The 20,622-nt window shown below is 44.6% G+C and overlaps 1 protein-coding gene across 1 annotated transcript in view; it reads left to right on the forward strand.

The window, feature by feature from the left end:
- Window positions 1–211: 211 nt before the first annotated feature.
- Window positions 212–20,622, forward strand: part of ttc7a (tetratricopeptide repeat domain 7A) — a 232,863-nt gene continuing 212,452 nt past the window's right edge. Inside the window, exons 1-5 of the mRNA XM_031902470.1 lie at window positions 212–475; window positions 6,090–6,253; window positions 8,773–8,941; window positions 13,357–13,487; window positions 14,051–14,169. Coding sequence (XP_031758330.1) covers window positions 346–475; window positions 6,090–6,253; window positions 8,773–8,941; window positions 13,357–13,487; window positions 14,051–14,169 — 713 coding nt within the window. The 5' untranslated portion in view covers window positions 212–345. The remainder of the gene's footprint in view (window positions 476–6,089; window positions 6,254–8,772; window positions 8,942–13,356; window positions 13,488–14,050; window positions 14,170–20,622) is intronic.

A 20,622-nucleotide genomic window follows, 5' to 3' on the forward strand; every position in this document is an offset into this window, starting at 1 on the left:
CTCACAGGGTTGCCCTGCTGCTCTCCTATGAATGGTAGCGCCATATCCACCCCCGTAGCAGGCTGGCACCGAGGAGCCCGCCGCCCCCTGACAGTCACTCTCCCCGCACAGCGCAGGATACAAGAATAAGGTGTCTGGCCAAGGAAACAGAGCCGGCCAATCACAGGCGAGTCCGGGTGCCCCACCGACCAATCACGGGGCGGCTCCCTAGCGCTGAGAGAAGGGAGGAAGCGGCGGCTGCGGGGCTCAGGCTGACAGGGAACTGCGCTTCAGTCGTGACAGGAGCATCGGGATCCCCTCATGTGCTGTGCGCCCCCGCCTCCGGGATCCCCGTTATGAGAGGCCATGGCTTCCCGGCAGTCCCTTTCCCACCTGAAGCTGGAGGCTGAGATTGAGCGCTGCAGGGCAGAGTGTCAGTGGGAGAGGATTCCGGGGCTGGTCAGGCAGTGGAACCCTAAGGCGCAGGAGAGCACTGGTGAGCCCCGGTACCCTTCTGTCTTATGTACCTTTCTATCCCTCTGCTCCCTGCACTGGGGGGTTAGGGGGTTTCCTTCCCAGACAGCCATTCTCTTTCTGTGCCAGCCACTTTACATTAACATAGCCACCTGACCATTGCCAACCCTCACTGGCCATTGCCCACTCTTACTGACCATTGCTCACTCTTACTGGCCACTACCAACACTCACTGGCCATTGCCCACTCTTACTGACTATTGCCCACTCTTACTGGCCATTGCCCACTCTTACTGGCCATTGCCCACTCTTACTGACCATTGCCCACTCTTACTGGCCACTACCAACCCTCACTGGCCATTGCCCACTCTTACTGACCATTGCCCATTCTTACTGGCCATTGCCCACTCTTACTGGCCATTGCCCACCCTCACTGACCATTGCCCACCCTCACTAGCCATTGCCCACCCTCACTAGCCATTGCCCACCCTCGCTGGCCATTGCCCACCCTCACTGGCCATAGCCCACCCTCACTGGTCATTGCCCACCCTACTAGCCATTGCCAGGTGTGTGTTACTGCACTTCTAGAACAGAGATTTTTCAGAACTTTCAGAACCTATTGCATTCCTGGAATTGTAGTCCTGCAAGGGCCAAAGGTCCCCGGTCCCTGCTCTAGTAGAAACCAAAAGAGTCAGAGGGTGAGATCAGTGGGTTCCCTAATCAGGTGGTTTGATGGCAAAATAACTCATGTGACCACTGGCACCATGACCTACCTGCACTGGTGTGTATAGGGTAAATATATTGAAATACAGTACATTTAAATGCAGAATGAAACAGTCTTTAAGGCAGCACATGTGCAAAGCAGGTTATCCCAGAAATGCAGATGTTCCCCTTCAGATGCTGAGCACTGATGGGAGTTGTAGTTCTGCAGAACACACACACACACATATATATGCAGGAAAGGTATTACTCATGCAGATCTGCTGCACAGAACTCACGTAACAGCTCTGTAGCAGAGCGTGGCAGAGTTGGGTTTGTTTGCCCAAGGGGCAGATTGTTTCAGAGATGTGCACTCACTGCCCTGGTTGGTTTGGATATTTAAGAAAGAGATTGTACATCCAAACATAAGTGTTACATGTTTGTGTGCGGGGTGGCTCATTCAGTGTCACTGCATTACTGGCACGACTTTGCTTTTATTCATGTTTATTTTATATTCTGTATTCCCTGTACCTGTGCAGTTCAGGCTAAAGCACTGCAGCAATAGGGCTGCTCTAGACACCCGTTGGTACAGCAGCCCTGTGTCACTGACGTTCATCTCTTCTAAAGTTGGTAAATCGTACCTGCATGCTTTGTTGGCCCCTTGGGTGTGGCATCAATACATACTGGGTGGCTGTATAGACCTACAGTAGCGTTCAGAGGGGTAAAACAAAAAAAGTAGAACATGAAGGCACAAATAGGGTTGTGCTGTACCTTTGGGCAGCCTCCTTTCACTGGAAGGAGCATTCATTAACCTTATGGGTGCCACATTTGCTCTTTCATTTGCCAGTTGCTTTTTTGGCAAGTCAAGTCGTAGCAGAAATCCTTGGGCAGAATTGAGCAATTTGTGCACAAATTCATGCTCACAAGGATACAGGGACCAACAAATCTGCCCTGAGAATAAATAAATAAGATTCAGGCTGAGGGTAATGGATATTATAGGTTCCATAACAACGGAGGGAAATGTTACATTAATGGGAATACTGGAAGTAGTAGCCAGTAGCCTACAAACCCGAGTGCCAGTATGATACATAGTGATGCCCTTGGCACCAGGGATGCAGGTTCAGCACAAATGATTATCCAGGGGACCAATGAGGGCTAATGGTGCTACTTTATCCCAAACACTGGAACATCTGGCGTTCTGGAGTGTATTTACTGTATATTTACAGACAACTTTTTTTAATAACAGTATTATTAGATATATTTAATCTGGTATAGAAATTGAGAATTAAAATTCCATCTGTCCTTGATGTACAGCTCCAGATACAGGTTTGGGCAATATACATTGCACTGTCACCAATTTTTCACTGATCCAGAGAGATTTTGGCTGATTATTATACACCCACTGGCTGATTGTCTTGATCAGTGCTGTCCAACTTCTGTTGTACCGAGGGCCGCAATTTTTCCGACCTACGTGGTGGAGGGCCGATAATGGAAGCCAGTTTTGACCACTCCCCTTTTTGAAACCATACCCATTTGAAACCACACCCATGTTATCACATGACCATACCCATATTAATGGTTGTAGTACAGCAAAAAACTGCCATACTCTGCCTGCCCTACCCTGCCTGTGTGTGCCATACTCTGCCTTCCCTGCCCTGCCTGTGTGTGCCATACTCTGCCTTCCCTACCCTGCCTGTGTGTGCCATACTCTGCCTTCCCTGCCCTGCCTGTGTGTGCCATACTCTGCCTTCCCTACCCTGCCTGTGTGCCATACTTTCACTGTGTTTGCCATTCTTGGCTGGTTTGTGCCATACTTGGCCTGTGTGTGCCATACTCTGCCTGTGTGTGCCATACTCTACCTGTGTGTGCCATACTCTGCCTTCCCTACCCTGCCTGTGTGTGCCATACTCTGCTTGCCCTATGATGCCTGTGTGTATAGCACACAGGCAGCCTACAGTGACACAATGCTGGCACTGCTCCTACAGTCTGCACAATAACTATATATGAAAAAACGTTTTAATTGAAGTACCACCTCAGTATGTCTATGTCAGTATATGTTCTTTTTGTAGTGTGCAGGGATTAGTTGTGGGTTTCTACTGCTCCTGAGGTGTGAACAGGGGAACAATGGGGTGATTCCAGCCTGAGCCTGAGGTGTGAACACTGCAGGGGGTGAACAATGCAGAGATTAAAAGGTGTGAACAACACAGGGGATTACATATTTAAACAATACAGAGGGATTACAGCCTGAATCTGAGGTGAGAACCATGCAGGGGGGCCAGTTAATCACAGTACTGATACCATTTATAGTTTACACAAGAGTAAACCATCAAAGCAGCCAGACAGGTGGGGGGCCACACAGAGGGTGGTCGCGGGCCGCATGCGGCCCGCGGGCCGCCAGTTGGACAGCACTGGTCTTGATGATTGTTGGATGGGCAACAGACTGGGCAGCAAGCCGATTGGTTGGATCACTCAGCAGAAGTGCAGGGTGCAATTCCCATTTAGCCAGTGGTGCCATAAACATGAATATCTGTCATGGCTTTAAAACATACATATGCTATTACCTGCAGAAAGGAGGCTGTCCTGTGCAGAAAGTGGGGTTCCGGATGCCAGTACTTACCCCCCAGTGCTTAGCCTCTGATAAAGATAGCAGGGTGGCACAAAAGGCACCATAACTGGATTGAGAGACTGGCAGTGCCCTGAAGCAAGGCATGTTATATTGGGGTACTGTCCCTTTCCCCACACATATCCATACTGAGAATGCATCTGCTGGGTTATATAGTGTAATTACTGGGAAGACTGGTGCCTGGGTGCTCCCATACTCAGCAGTGGCTACAATATACTTTTCTCTGGCAGGCCTGGACTGGCAATCTATGGACTATGGCAAATGCCATAGGGGCTGCTATAAGATGCCTTAGGCAGTCACTATTTAGTGGCCTGGTGGGGTGCACGGGGGGCTGTTTGTGCCTATGTGTACTTAGAATGCCAGGACCAGTTATGAATACCAGTCCAGGCCTGATCACTGATTTAGTATTTGGAACCAGGACGTCCTTCTCTCATAGCCAAGAAACAGGCAAATTGTTGCCCTTTACATGCTGGCAAACTGCAACTCCCTTTGGCTGTTGGAGGGCTGCTGGGAGTATTAGCTCAATACAGTGTAAAGGAGCACAGTCTGGATGCGACTGCTGTAAGCACTAGTTGGTCCGTATAGGACATATAGGGAAGTACTGTACAGAAAAACCCAAATATCCTACTTAATAATTACAAAAACCAGCGATGATGCCATTTGTACTTCCCCTTTAACCCTTGCGTGTGCGGACGATGGCTAACGCTGTGTGCCTGTAGCGTGGCACTGCTTTATATAAAGGCTGGAGCCGGAATCATGAGTCACACACTGTGGGGCTGTGGGAGTTGGAAGGGATGAAAATAGAACTGGGAGCTCGGTATAATATTCTATGTGCAGGGTATAGGGGCAAGTGCATCTCTAACCTGGGGCATTCATTGCTAAATACATGATAGTATGGTTTATAAGCACACTCACTAAAGCTGAACTGCATTTCCCATGATCCTTAGCCAGCCAAGAATCTATGTTCCCAGCTTCATATAATGGGAATCAAGACCTGCTATATTTATGGAGAAAGAAGGACAGATCTGCCCAAACTGACTTGGTGGGGGGGGGGGGCTCTCCGCTTATACCCTGCATGTCATGGGGGGACCAGGATTACAGGGCAGAGGAATAGAATTCAGCTAAGTGGAACAGGGATAGTTTGTCAAAAACTGCCTTAGAAAGTGTTTCTTTTTTAATACATTTGATTTAAAGAAATACTGTAGTGATATGAAGGTCTGGGGCACCTTTGTGTGTTAAACAATGAAGCAGCTACGCAGGGTGAACTTTGGATATTTACTATCCAACGAATCAGCTTTTATTGCCTCGACAAGCTCTGCCCATTTTAACACTTGAGCCGCCACTGGGGCCTGCGGAGAGAGCTCAGAGGGTGGATTGCCTTGCTGTGAAATGTGATAGCGCTACAGAATATGTTGGTGTTTTGTAAATACATGTTAATAATAATGCTAATAATTAAAATGCCTTTATATGTAGAGTAGGGGCATAAAGTGTGCGTAAAGTATTGCTTAGTTGTGCGAGGGGCACCGGGGCTGCTACCCCAGGGGCCTCCAGTCCCCCCACCCCCCTCTGGGATCCCCACTGCCTGCTCACCCACCACCGGGTTTTTTCCCCTTGTCCCGCCAGCCCAGTTCACCCTGCTTAGTTATCAGGATGGTCCTGTTGGTTAGTTCTGGCAGCTTTGTGGACAGGGTCGGACTGGGCCACCAGGATACTGACTGGGAAAATACCCGGTGGGCCCCAGCGGCCCAGACCCGACCCTATTGCCACTTCCCCTGGCCACCAATGTCCTCCCCTGACATGTTTCACATATGCAGAGGACGTCGGGTGGGGACCCCTGCGGCGGGGGGGTTAGGGGTGCGTGGCCGGAGGAGGCACCTTGGGGGGTGCAGGGCCCCTTGGCCAGTAGCCCCAGTGGGCCCTGCACCCCCCAGTCCGACCCAGTTTGTGGAGTGGATCAACATTTGGCGATAGTATTTCAAGTGTGAGTTCTGTTGAAATGCACCACATCCTAGGAGCTTTGGGCACCAGGGTACTTCATTGCCAGTGGCTTGGGCACCAGGGGATTGTAAGCTCTATGGGACAGAAATTCATTTTATATTAAAGTACTGCAGCCATTCTGGTGCTGTGAGCAAATAAGAAAACAGCTGGCTGCTGGGAGTTGCAGTTCCCCGGTTTTACAGAGCAGGAAGTGAGCATTTGCCGGTTGTTATCCCTGTTTATAAAAGCCATTTATTCAGGTGTCGCTGCAGATCTCTCTCTATTCCAGCAGCCAGCTGGCCTGTCCTGTTCATAGAACTGTTCCTATGGTTTTTCAGATGACTTTGCCAACCTGCTGCTGGCCGAAGCCCTGCTGGAGCTCTGCTTAAGGGAGAATGTGGCCAAACTGAAGGATTCCATTCCATTAGTGGCAAGTAAGGAGCCAAAGCTTCAAGAGGCAAAGAACTATCTAACTGGCATTCTAAACAGGGGCAAATTACTGGTAAGTACTGGCTACAATACAAGACCTTGTGGGAACAGCCCCCCCGAGAATCATACCACTTGGTACTGTGGGGGTTTTATGGTTCTTTCATAGGATGCTAGCGCCTGGTGTAATTCCTTTTTGTCTGTGTCTGCAGTGGGCAGGGCTATAACCTGCAGCCAATCAGGATTAGATTAGAGCTGCGGTTTCAAGGCTTTTATTCTAGAATTAGTCAATATGCGAGCCAACTGTGGCCTTAAATTGCCCAAGAGGCATTAAAGGAGAAGGAAAGGTAAAAACTAAGTAAGCTTTATCAGAAAGGCCTATGTAAATACAGCCATAAGCACTCACAGAAACGCTGCACTGAGTTCCCTGTCAAAAGATTTGTTGTGTCTGTTTTCCTCTGCCAGAGACACGCAGCTCTCTCCCCTCCCCTGCTCCCCCTCCCTCAAGAATGCTAAGAACTCCCTACCCCCCCTTAGGAATGTGGATCTGAGCCAATCAGCAGGAAGCTTCCTCATAGTCTAACTAACTGAGCATGTACACCAGTCTTGGTCTTGGTGCAGGAGTGAGGCGTTATAGGAACTCTCTTTACAGAGTTCAATGTTGTTTTTTCCTATGAGGCGTCTGATCATCTGAACGGGAGAAATATGGGGAGACTTAAGGGCACTATTGAGAGAACTGAGGGTATGCCTTTCCTTCTCCTTTAAAGGGACAGTACACATACCCTTTTCAACATGAGCTGAATTAATAGGGCACTTTAGCTTGGCCTGACTTCACTTCCTGCCTGCATCTTTGGGCTCAGATTACAGCAGAGATGGGAGGGGTGGGGAGGGAAAAGGGAGGGGAGAGGGCTAGAGGAGCAAGCTGAGCATGCTCAAGCCCTAGCCTTGGAGGTTTGAGCTGAGAGAAGGAAGTCTGATAGGGAAGAACAAGTGTACAGAATAGAAGGAAAGAAATCCTGTGTTTCTTTTGATAGAAGACTCAGTGCAGCATTTCTGTGAGTGCTTATGGCTGTATTTACATACTTTCTGATAAAGCTTACTTAGTTTTAACCTTTCCTTCTCCTTTAATTTCCAAAAGGCCTCACTGCTACTCTCCTTTGTCATACTCCTCCCACGCATAGATATGCTTCTTCCAAGAAGCTGCTGTTACTTTTCAGCCGTGTCTGTTTAATGCCCAGCTTTAACCACTTTCAGGCATCAGATCATTTGGCAACTGTCTCTTAATTTCACTGCTCAATTAATATAGATATAGTGGCCTTCCCACCTATTTGGCAAATAGAAACTGTGAGAGAGGAATGTAGTGAACGGCAGAGAATTCTAGCACATATGAACCCTGGGCTATTAGTTCCCTGTATCTGTCAGGCTGGCCTTTCATCTGTATGTATGGGGCCAAACACAATGAGAATTTTAAAGGCATAAAATATCTGCAAGGGGTTTCTAACCAAAGGAAACAGGGGTTCTCCTGTCTCTCAGAGGTTTTGTGTTATATCTATTATCTATCTATCATCTATCTATCTATCTATCTATCTATCTATCTATCTATTATCTATCTATCTATATATCTATCATCTATCTATCTATCTATCTATCTATCTATCAATCATCTATCTATCTATCTATCTATCTATCTATCTATCATCTATATATCTATCATCTGTCTATCTATCTATCTATCTATATATCTATCATCTATCTATCTATCTATCTATCTATCTATCTATCTATCTATCAATCATCTATCTATCTATCTATCTATCTATCTATCTATCTATCTATCATCTATATATCTATCATCTGTCTATCTATCTATCTATCTATCTATCATCTATATATCTATCATCTGTCTATCTATCTATCTATCTATCTATCTATCTAATCTATCTATCTATTATCTATCTATCTATTTATCATCTATCTATCTGTCTATCTATCTATCTATCTATCTATCTATCTATCTATCTATCTATCTATCATCTATATATCTATCATCTGTCTATCTATCTATCTATTATCTATCTATCTATTTATCATCTATCTGTCTATCTATCTATCATCTATCTATCTATCTATCTATCTATCTATCTATCATCTATCTATTTATGTATCATCTATCTATCTATCTATCTATCTATCTATCTATCTATCTATCTATCTATCATTTATCTATCATTTATCTATCTATCTCTGTCTAGTGAATAATTATATGTAAGGTAAATATCTCATTTGCATGGTACAAGTATAGGGCCTGTTACCCAGAATGCTTGGGACCTGGGGTTCTCCAGATTGGGGGTTTCTGTAATTCGGATCTCCATACCTTAAGCCTGCTAAAAACCATCTAAACAAGAAATAAACCCAATAGGATTGTTTTGGCTCCAATAAAGATTAATTATATCTTAGTTGGGTACTTTTTTATTATTACGGAGAAAAAGGAAATCATTTATAAAAATGTAAATCCAGAGCTTTATGGATAATGGGTTTTTGGATAACAGATCCTATGCCTGTACCATTACTAGAGGTCCTGTTGTTGTATTGCAGCCTAAACACATAACGGAAGCCCTGCTGATCATGGGAAAGTTGCATTACATGGAGGGATCGTATAGGGATGCTGTCAGCATGTACGCGCGGGCGGGGATCGACGACATTTCGCTGGACGATGAGCCTCTCTATCTAATGCGCCTCATGACGGAAGCTTTTCTCATTAAAGGTACATCCATCTTTTTAGTAAGAAAGAAAAGGTGAATTAAATGGAAAATAGACATAAATATGAATTGAATGATAAGGGGGATGTAATGCTAAAAATCAAATTGTGCCCCAGGAAAGCAAATGTCATTGTAAGAAACATTAAAATTCATTAACAGTTTGCACAGATTTTAAAGTTATTTGGAACTGAAAAGTAGCACCTGCTACATTGTGTCAACAGTGAGAACCATCAGGGGAGAGAACAGACAGAGGGTTAGACAGATACTGAGATTCAAACAATTCACTGCAGCTTGCTTACTGTCTGTGTTACAGCGTGTATATATTATGGTTGCCACGGTAATGGGAAGTATATAAATATTACGTTGCTGTGTATAAATCAAACAGAATATGTTTTGGGTGATTCATGGGAAATTGCAGGAGGATTCAGAAGGCTAAGAAATACAACCCAGCCAACTGCTGGCAGCTGTAGGTCAGTAAAACAGGGAATGCTGGGATTTGTAGTCTAGCAAGTATTGGCAAGATTTAATTTCTGCAGCAAAATCCTAATACAGGTATGGGACCCATTATCCAGAATGCTCGGGACCTAGGGTTTTCTGGATAAGGGATCTTTCCATAATTTGGATCTCCATAACTTAAGTCTACTGAAAGATTATTTAAATATTAAATTTTGCTTTCCAATAAGGATCAATTATATCTTAGTTGGGATCAAGTACAGGTACTGTTTTATTATTACAGAGAAAAGGGAATCATTTAACCATTAAATAAACCCAATAGGATTGGTCTGCCCCCAATAAGGGGTAATTATATCTTAGTTGGGATCAAGTACAGGTACTGTTTTATTATTACAGAGAAAAGGGAATCATTTAACCATTAAATAAACCCAATAGGACTGTTCTGCCCCCAATAAGGGGTAATTATATCTTAGTTGGGATCAAGTACAGGTACTGTTTTATTATTACAGAGAAAGAGGGAATCATTTTTAAAAATTAGAATTATTTGCTTATAATGGAGTCTATGGGAGATGGCCTTCCCATAATTCAGAACTTTCTTGATAACAGGTTTCCGAGTAACAGATCCCTTACCTGTACTAAAGCACTTGCTCTGGGTCAATTTCTCAAACGGCACTTTGCAGTTCACAGGGGAGACGGGAGAACAGTCAAGTGGCTAGCAGATGGTTCAGGTGGGGCAGCAGGGACTGTGCACTGGACCTAAAAATAAAAAATAACTTGGGGGGCTTACTTCCCCTTTAAAACCCAATAAGTGCTGTGCAGCTGAGCCCTTGGTGGCTATTGTTGCTGTTCTGTGTTTCCCATACTTAACTGCCTACCATTACACACACAGCAAGATTATTTACCTACGTGTCACGATCCAGACATTTAAGTCCCGGCGCTAAACAGGGCCTCATCAGTCTTGCCAATGATCATGCCAAGGAAAGGCAACATGAGCGATTACATTGCAGCCCTGGGCATGTAATTTATGCACCTAATAATGGGAAGTGTCACTTGTAACTGCTACACATACATCCAGTCTGCTCCACTGCTGACCCGCCCTGCTAGTAATTAACCCTTCTCCTGCTGAGGGCTTCTGCTTCCCACTTGTAACATAATAAAATCCTAATTGTACATCTAATTGTACATGATAACACAGTATTCCAGCCCCCCCTCCCCAAAACCAGAAGCCGAAAGCAAAGTTTATAGCAAATGAGAAATGACATTTAAAGAGCAGAAGAGAGATCAGCCAATGGCAGAGCTCAAGAGAGAGGAGGAAAATACTATAATAATATAATAATAAAACAAGGTTAATATTAATGTATTTTCTGTTCAACGTAGGGTTGGGATTTACTCGGCTACCATGTTTTTGTGCAGCGCTTGTACCTCGGAATGGAATTAGGTCGCCCTGTACCGCGTGTATCAAATCTTCCTGCTCTCTCTGTTCCTTCTTTGGGTTAATTATACTTCAAGTGCTTTAAATTCTTTTCTCCTTATGTATATCTGCTGTCGGGGTGGATTTGCTGCTGAATAATGGCACCTTCTCGCTACCTGTATTCTGCTCTCTGCAGCTTGCACACCCACTCTCCTGGGATAAGCAGAGCTCACCAAATGGTATGTAACGCTGGCACATCCTGCATGGGGTACAGCTGTCACTTAAAGGGGAACTATCACTAAAATCTTGACTAATCAGGTTATGATGATCACTGTTTCTGGGTGATCAGTGCTATGACTATACCAGCACTACTAAATTGGCATCGTTAATGTCCTATAAGTATTAATTTATACTATAACAAGCATTTTCCTTGTCAGTGATGATATAGTTTGAAAGAAACTTCTGTGTGTTTGTCTATAGAGATATTTGAAGTTATGAACCTGATCTGTTATGATCAGGTTTCAGTCCCTTACCAAATGCACGCAAGAATGATTTGTGGCTTTAAGGGCTGTATTAGTATCTGTTAAACGGGTCATAATTCATTTGTCCCTTTTTACTATTTTACATTATTTTCACAGTAGTGCTGGGTTGACCTTTAATATAGTCATTTGCATTCTTTGCTGTGCTTCAGCCAGGCCTCTTATCTCTTTCACTTTTAGCCACACTAAACAACAAACCAGCAATATGAGCCTGAATCTGAGACTTGCAGTTAGGGTATTTCACCCCGCTCTGTTAATTTGATTGTACCACTAGATACATGGCTGTAAAGCAAGACCATGCTGCTGCATTGTGCCATAAAGGAAGTAGTAATAGCAAGTACCAGAAAATATACTTCCATGTACAGTTTTGATTCTTTTATAACTTGCCCCCCCTCCCCTCCCAAACAAACCACAGAGAATAATTTATTTCTTATTCATGAGCATTATTAACCTTATATTGTTTATATTTAGGCTATGAACATACGGCCCGCTATTGGCTGCTTGTGCATCTGGTACCTTCTGTCCCATTTACCTTCTGGCCAGCAGGGGGCACCTGGGCAAACATAGAGTGTAGTTGGTTGCCCACACAGAAACAGCATGGTACCTTATTAGCCAACCTGCCTTCCTTCCTGTACCTGCTCAGAGATAGTCTAATACTGCAGGAAAGTTGGCAGTGGGTGCCCAGGACATCAGCAGCTGTGACATCATCATTGTACTCTAGTGATGTCACTACGTTTATTGTTCCCAGCTGTCAGTGCGGCTCGGTTTCTGGGAGAGAAATAAAATAACCCACGTGGCATTAGCTGGCATGGCTTGCATGTGTGTGTGTGTTGTTGCTTTTGTACTTGGTATGTACAGTATCTGCCCTGATTTGTGCTTCATTAGAAGAAATAAATAATTGGTCTCAGGGAACTAACATTGCTCTTACTATTCCTTTCCCAAACTCCTGCTTTTTCTATTGAGTTATTTTGAACTGGAAAACCAGTTTTCCAATCCCCTGGGGTCAGCTACTGGCTTTCCATTTGGATTTGTTCTCAGGGGGTTGAATGTTCCAGTGAACTTTTTTATAGAGAAACAAACACAGCTCAACAAAGGACACACTGCTCCCAGTCCCACCAGCCTCTTACCCCTCCCTGTTTCTCTCGGTGGCTTCCACTAACACTCTGGGGAGCTTATTGTAAGGACCATCACCCCTGTTATTTTTATTTTTCGTATGGATTCAGGGTCGGACTGGGCTGGCAGGACACTGGGAAAAAACCCACTGGCCCCCCATCTGTGTGGACCTCCCAACCCAGTACTGCTCTCTGCCAGATGTTGGGCGCCCCATCTCCATCCCTGATCAGAGCCAAACGTAAATGGAATGTGATTCAGGGCACAGGTGGGGTGGAATGTGCAACAGGTGTAGGCTGGGGAAGTTTGAGCCTGGGATGGGGGGGGGGGCATTAAGGTGGCAGCCCAGTGGGCCCCTGACACCCCTCTCTGCATGTATTTGTATAATGCAAATATAAAGAGCTGAAGTGGTTGTTTAAAAAAGGAGGGCAGGGTGCAAAATGCATAAAGTGGGTGCAAACTGTCAAGTTGTATGCACACTAGCACCCACCAGGTCCACCTTTAGGTCTCTCAGACCTCATGGATACAGCGCTGCCTACACCTTGCAGCAATGCACATAATTTACAGGTATATGTTATGGAGCACCAGCTGGGAAAGACCACAATGGAGCCCTGTACTTCCCGGTTTCCCTATGGCAGTAAGTAAAAACAGAGCTACCTTGCACCACCGGTGCATCACTCTGACCTAGTGCCAGATTTACAATGCCTATAATTGTACTTGCAGTCCTAAATGCCCCATATTGTTCCCCTGGCTGGCTGGCAACTGGCTACATGCTTGGCTATATTGGCCAAAGATCCACAGACCTTGCCGCGCATAGCCAGCTTTATGATGTCTATATTTTCTTGGTACATTCTGATGATTCCAAAGTCGCACATGAAATGATATTCCCCCTGTCTCCACTCTGAAGGTCTGTCTCTAGAACGTTCTACTGCGACCATTGCATCCCGAGCAAGGCTGTCGGAAAGGGAGGAGGAAGCCATCGCTTGTTTTGAGAAGGCCAGCTGTATAGGCCAAGTTTACTTGCAGGAGCTAGAGAAGGTAGGTTGGTTACGACAGAGACCCCACAATCCTGCTCAGCAACTGCCCCTGGGGCAGGAACAGTATTTTCTTCTGCTGTTTTCACTTAGCAGTAGCCTTTTAACATTTAGCAGAACATCCTTTGTATTGTAAATATTGGTCTAATTTTATAAGCCAATGGGGCCATGTACGACTTGCCCCCGGGATAAATCAAGCATGCAGACCTAGCAACACATGGAGCTGCATAGTGGAAAACAAGGCAATGCCGTGTAATTATAACCCTTTGTGTACAGTTGTTTTTTCCATTTACATTCCCAAACCGCCATCTATACAAGCCTCAAGCTTCAATAGCCTTTGTATTATATTATAAATCCATAACAAGATCCCAGAAGGGGGTGGCATGTTATCACTATAGGTGTGTACATGACTTGTATAGAGAGATAATAATGCCAGCTTACCTATTCTGAATTAAATATGCAAAATGTGGTGCAGAATCTATTTGGTATACAGCCCAGTCTTCTGCGGAGACCACTAGAAGCTACAAACTGATACAAGGTGCAAGTAATGCTTTCTTTCTCCTACAGAGCACTAACAGTGCCCACACAAGAGGCTCTAAGGGCAGCTCCCCTTCCCATGACTTTGAGCTGGGCTACTTTCTTGAAGCTGCCCTCCAGTGCGCCTATGCTGCACACTTCAAAAGGGGGTAAGTGCTGACATTTGGGGCCCCTGTAATGTTCCAAAGGCAGGAAATAGTCAGGCAGCAGGGGCATAATATAACAGCATAAGAGTAAGCTATACTGACTGGTGTAACTAATGGGTTACAGCAAAGGAGGTCTTAGGACGCCATATGTATGCAGTTGTTTGGGCAAAACTTGGCCAGGCACTAAGTGTATGTTTTTTTGGTATGAATGGATGGCAGAGCTTTGTTCCAGGCAAGGGCACTGGCTATTGGATTAAGCTGCATGAACTGAGCCTTGAGAAATAAAATAAGGTAACAAAGAGGTTTGGGCAGAAAGCACCATGTAGAAGGCAGTTTGCCATGGACTGGAAAAGTAGATTGTCTGCCAGGATTAAATATGGCATCTTAAGATGGCCATGCATTGAAAGATAAGGCTGGGCTGCTCTCTGTCTCTAATTGCTATGAGTAAAATGGCTGGCTCCCAGGGAAATCAACTCACATTAATCAATACCCAAACCCGGCTACTCATTAACTAGGAATTAATCAGTTACCTTTGTGATTGACCACAATGCTTCAATTAGCAGAACCCTGGGGCAACTCCATGCCAGCTCCAAGAATGCCCATATTAAGGTGGGCCTAGGCCTACCGCCAAATGATCACTTCACAAGGTGAGGGGTATAGGCCTTTGGGGCGAGGCACGCATCAACCAGCCAATGATGAGATTTTTAAACCTGTTCGATTGATATCTGCCTGATTTTTGACCAGATATTGGTTGGATAGGCCCCTCAGGGTGGCCCATACACCGGCAGATAAGCTTTCAACTCGGACTGAAGAATCCGTGTATGGCCTGTGTATGGCCTCCTTAAGTTGATCATGCAGTGGTTCATAACAAGGGTTGCCCCAGGGTTCTGCTAATTGAAGCATTGTGCTCAGTCACAAAGGTAATTGATTATTTCCCAGTTAATGAGTAGCCACGTTAAGGTATTGATTAATGTGGGTTGATTTGCATGGGATCCAGCCATTTTTACACATAGCAAATAGAGACAGAGGGCAGCCCAGCCTTATACCATACCCTGGGGAGGGAACACTTGTATATGCTACATTGTTGGTAATAACATGAGCCAGCGGTTGAAGCACAGTAATCTCTTCCATAATTAATATGTAGAGCTAATTGGAAAAGCATTTTTTTAATTTTTTCAAGTTCTTAACCAATCACAGATGACTCTTGGGAGGTTCTTTTCCTTGAGGGCATCTGAAAACAGCAGGATATAGTGGGGAAATAGACATTTTGTTCTCTGTAGGCTGTAGAAGGGTTTCGTGTAACACAATGGAGCTGGCTGTTTGTTGCGGTTCAGTTGCACACACTACAGTCAAAGCCGACCACAAATTTCCTGTGCCCAAGCCCTGGGTACTTATTCCCATTAGCTGCCTAAGCCGAAACTTGGCGGGGATCATTAAAGCCTGCTTGGGGCTAAATATTTGCCAAGGCGCTCATTCACGAGCAGGAACAAACACACTCTAGCACCTGCGTAATATGTGAATTTTGCTTGGCACTAATCTGTCCTACCCATTGTTCCCTGTTGTGCAACTTTGTTCTCTTAAAGGAGAGTGCAAGTCAAAATTTAAAAAGCATACTGCCCAATAGTCCTCCTATTGTTTAGTAAAAACGCCACACTTTTGGCTCACCTAATCACATATTTACTCAGTCACACTTACTTCACATTTTCTAGAACAGGCAGCCATCTCTAAACAGGTATTCTCCCTTCCTTTCCCTCCTTGCTTCATACTGCACATGTGTTTCATTCCCTCCCCCCCTCCCCTCTGCCAGATCCGCTTCTGATTGGCTGGTGGGCATGTGTAGCTCAGAACAGCAGACAGGATCAAGTTACACACATGCTCAGAGAATAGGAAGGCTGCCGCTGGCACCTACAGGAAGGGGAGAGAGATTTCAGTGATGTCACTGTAGGCTTCACACTGCTGTAGGCTGCCAGCACCATATCTCAGAGAAGCAAGCAGGGATCTGGGAATTTAGATATGCAGTAAGTACTTAAAAAGAATGCCTTTAGACTTACTTTTAATTAACCTTTCCTTGTCCTTTAAGGGCTGAGTCAGATACCCCATAGGTTAGGGTAGCACAGAACAGATCCAAAGGGATCATTTACAGATGGGGTGACAGCGCTGAGACTATGGGGGAGATTTACTAAGGCACGAACGCTTTGAATGCGTTTTTTTGTAATGATCGATATTTTTGCGATTTTTTCATTGCCGTCGCAACTTTTTCGTATTTTCTGCGCCTTTTTCACCGCCGTCGCGACTTTCTTGTATATTTTTTGCGACTTTTTCGTTTCCGATCCAAATTTTTGCCATTCGGGATTCGAATTCGTGCTTTGGTAAATCTGCCCCTAAGTCTTTGGCACAAAGCTGCAGATTTTACCCAGCAGCCCCAGGCTTAAAGGAGAAGGAAAGGCTAAGTCACTTGGGGGTGCCAAAATGTTAGTCACCCCCAAGTGACTTAGAACGCTTACCTTTTACCCCGGGCTGGTGCCCCTGTACGGAGGGAACAGCACCAGCCCGGGGTAGCTGCCGGCGCTTCCTCCTTCCTCCTCGCTTGCACGCGCATGCACAGTAGAGTGAAAAGCCGAACTTAAACATTAAAGTCGGCTTTTCACTCTACTGCGCATGCGCCGTTCGGCGGATTTCGCCGGCAGCGCGCAAAGGAAGGAGGAAGCGGTGTCTACAGGTGCCCCGGGCTGGTGCTGTTCCCTCCGTACAGGGGCACCAGCCCGGGGTACAAGGTAGGCGTTCTAAGTCACTTGGGGGTGACTAACATTTTGGCACCCCCAAGTGACTTAGCCTTTCCTTCTCCTTTAAAGGGATGGCTATACCATAGACATATGTCAAGTTAATATGAAAAATCCCTTTAGGAGCACTAGAAATAGAGATCCATGGATGAACAGACCTCATTTCTGGAATTAGTTGTTAGAGAGCAGAGCTAATTGCTAAATTTGTTCCCATTCAGGCACAGTAACTTGTTGGCTAAAAATTAAATGGCTGCTGTGACTTTATATGCATGAACCCCCTTGAGCAACACCCCCCTTTTTTTCTTCCAGGGTGCAGCGATGCACATGTGCATTAGGTAGAGATGACATCTCTATCCCTAGAACATGTGATCGTTCATCAAACTCAGGTGTGGGACATGACCATTAGTGCCATATGTCCACAAAGTACAAGGCTGTTTTTATATTAGAGTATTAGTTGTACAAAGTAAGGCTGCCCAGTCTTTTAACTGCTCAACTGCAACTCCCAACCCCCCCTTTAGGCTTTTGGTGGTGGCTCAGAGTTGTAAATTAACAACAGCTAAAGGGCCAGCAATTAGGCTACATGGATATAAAGTATTGCTGTTTCCAACTTGCTCTATTATGTATGTATGTATATATATCTTTATTTATAAAGTGCTACTTATGTACGCGGCACTGTACAGCAGAATACATTAATTCAAACAGGGAATTATTAAGATAATAATAGATAAATACAATAAATACAAATAAATAAAACATATACCTGCTATCCATTATTCTGCCAATGTTCTTCCTACAACTGTATATAAGTATATATGGGGCAGTTTTCTGTTTTTCTAGGGTTGCCATCTTTAAAAAAACAAAACAAAACAAAAAATACCCAGATGGACAGAAATGTAATCGGAGTGGGACCCGAAGGAGGCGGAGTGTGACATAAAAGGGGCGGTGTAATCTCATAAAGGGGTGAGGCGGTGATGTAAAAGGGGCTGACAGAGAGTTATGGGAGCAGTGGTTAATCTGGGAGAGGGCATCAGGCCAAGGGTGGATTTGTAACTCTGGCCAGATGGCAACCATTTCCATATTTCAATCCCTCCTAAAGATGGTTCTGATCAAGGAGAAATAAATTGTGCTCCATTAGGTCCGACTCGGTGCCCCAGAATATGTCCAGAACCTTGAAAGCATTTGATCAGCACTTTATCTAAGGAATGTTTGAGGATATCTTGAAACGTTCATACTTACTTTTTCTCTCCACAAATGACAATACAGCAACTTGTATTATATATATATATATATATACTGTATGTATAAATGTGTGTGAAACTGAAGGTACTCTCATGCAGAACGGAAGACAGGTACCCATCTAAGCAAGGCTAGAACTGACATAAATAGACTGTGAGTGTGCGCCCACAGGAAGTTCAGTGTTCAAACCAAGTGCTTTTGCCTTCCTGTTGCTGCACGCTGATGGAGTTTATAAACCTGTAGGCACACTGAATTGTATGGGGGGGGGCATACACTAAACATAATAATATATATTATGGAAGCTAATAAAAATCCCTGCAAAAGGAGCATGATCATAGTAATCTTATTTTTCTTGCACTAATCTAAGATAGATACTATGAGGCTGAATGGGACAATGACACTTTGGCCATATGCTGTCTATGAATAGGGCCCCTTGATACTGTAGATACTGTGGAGACCCAAAACTGTAAGGCTGTTTCTCCTAGTGAGGCTTAGAAAATTAGTTGGGGCGACCCAGCCTAAAGACCATTTGGGGTAATACTTGGGTAGAATGCCTTTTTCTGTATGTACTAGATAATTATGAAATGCCAGTAGATTTTGGATGAATATTTATAGCACTTGGGTTTTTTTATGGTTTTTATTGAAAACTTTACACTATGGCTGAATGGCTGAACCGTGGGACTTTGTTATGGGCTAATGGGGGCCACAAAAGGGTGCTTAAATGGAATAATTCCAAAGGCCCCTGCTGAAGAATTGTACTACTACAAATTAAACATAATAAGTTTTCTAATATTACCAGTAAGTACAATCTATAGCACAAATAACAAAGGAAGGTGTAGAGGCCTTTAATATCCTTACACTTGTAGCCTTGCTCTCTGCTACATATGATCTCCTAGTAATCATGGCTGGGCTGTGGTTTGTGGTCAGGAAAGGAGCGGCCGAAGTCACCAGGCTGGAAATTCTTCTTCATTCGACTTTTAATGGTCATTGCAATGTTACAACGGTCAGATCATGGGAACGGGGGAATTTTTTAAACTTCTTCATTTTAATTTGTTGATGTTGCAAAATGCATTTTCACATTATATCGACTGATATCTAAAGTGCTGTGGGCCTCTTTGGTGGTGGCTGTGGAGGCTGTACCCATTCAACTGGGGATCTTTACAGGTGAATAGAACCAATGTATTCTGTCCCTTACAAGCCTCTGTAGTCCAAGGGATTAGACAGCAGGAGGCAGGAGCTAATTTGTACCCCATAAACTTACCCTTGCACATGGTTGCAGCATTAATCTGTTGGTTACACCTGTCACTATGACTTACCAGCACGGTGTGATTTGCTAAGGCCCAAGGCAACCCTGTACTTTCTGATTGCCATTCACCAGACTTTAAAGGAGAACTAAACCTTTACACAGAATAAGGCTAAAATGCTACTTCTATACCAGCCCAGGCCCACCACAACCCAAGTACAGATCTGTGTCCTTAAGCTCAGCTTCTCAGCCCAGAGCACACTGAGTGCCACCGACACTCAAAAGATGGCCTAACAAGAGGCCAGATGGGAAGTTCCTGAGAACAGTTTTGAAGGCCTGAATCATTAATGTTATAGGGCTGCCATATTCATTTTATGGCTTTAGTAATTCTTTTTAAGGTCAAACTTTCCAGGTCCATCATAAGAAATCCTGAGGCCCATAAAACTAAGCAAAAACTGAGCAGAAGTCCATGGAGGGTCTAATGTTGCTGCGGGACAGCCGTCCCATCTGCCCCCCATATCCCCAGTTGAATGGGTAACCGCTGGCTCATGTTATTACCAACAATGTAGCATATTGGGAACAAAACATGTTAAATTGTGCAAATGTATTATTTTGTACTGGCTATTGATACTGTGCTCCTCTTTGTACCATTCTCAACTATTAAACACTTATTTTGTGTTATTTTGTGCTGTGGGCTTCATGTCACATGGGTTGTGTTTGCTAGTCTCTAGCCATTCCCTAGTAATAAATATGCTGGCACAATGCTGCCTTCAGGGCAATTCTTTCAATATGTCTGTGCTGTATTCTGTGTAACAGAACAGTGAGATCATTAGGGGCCACACCTAGGCATGATTCAGTGTATGAGCAGGTAGTGCCACTCGTATAAGTGTTCCAACCTATAGCTCTGGATACCCACCCCTGGGCCGGACTGGCAATCTGTGGGTTCTGGCAAATGCCAGAGGGGCTGCTGTAAGATGCCATAGACAGTCACTGTTTATTGGGCTGGGGGGGGGGGCTGTTTGGGCCTCTGTGTACTTGAAATTCCAGGCCCTATTTTGAATGCCAGTCCAGACCTGCACACCCCTTTTTCAAGAGAGGGCGATACAGCTCCATCAGAAGTTTATTGTGCAATACCCCCAACAATAGAACACATACATGCCAGAGATAATGCCTGGACGAGAGCACAAATATTTGCCA

The sequence above is a fragment of the Xenopus tropicalis genome, chromosome 5 (assembly GCF_000004195.4).
Source record: "Xenopus tropicalis strain Nigerian chromosome 5, UCB_Xtro_10.0, whole genome shotgun sequence".
In the NCBI taxonomy this organism is placed as follows: domain Eukaryota; kingdom Metazoa; phylum Chordata; class Amphibia; order Anura; family Pipidae; genus Xenopus; species Xenopus tropicalis.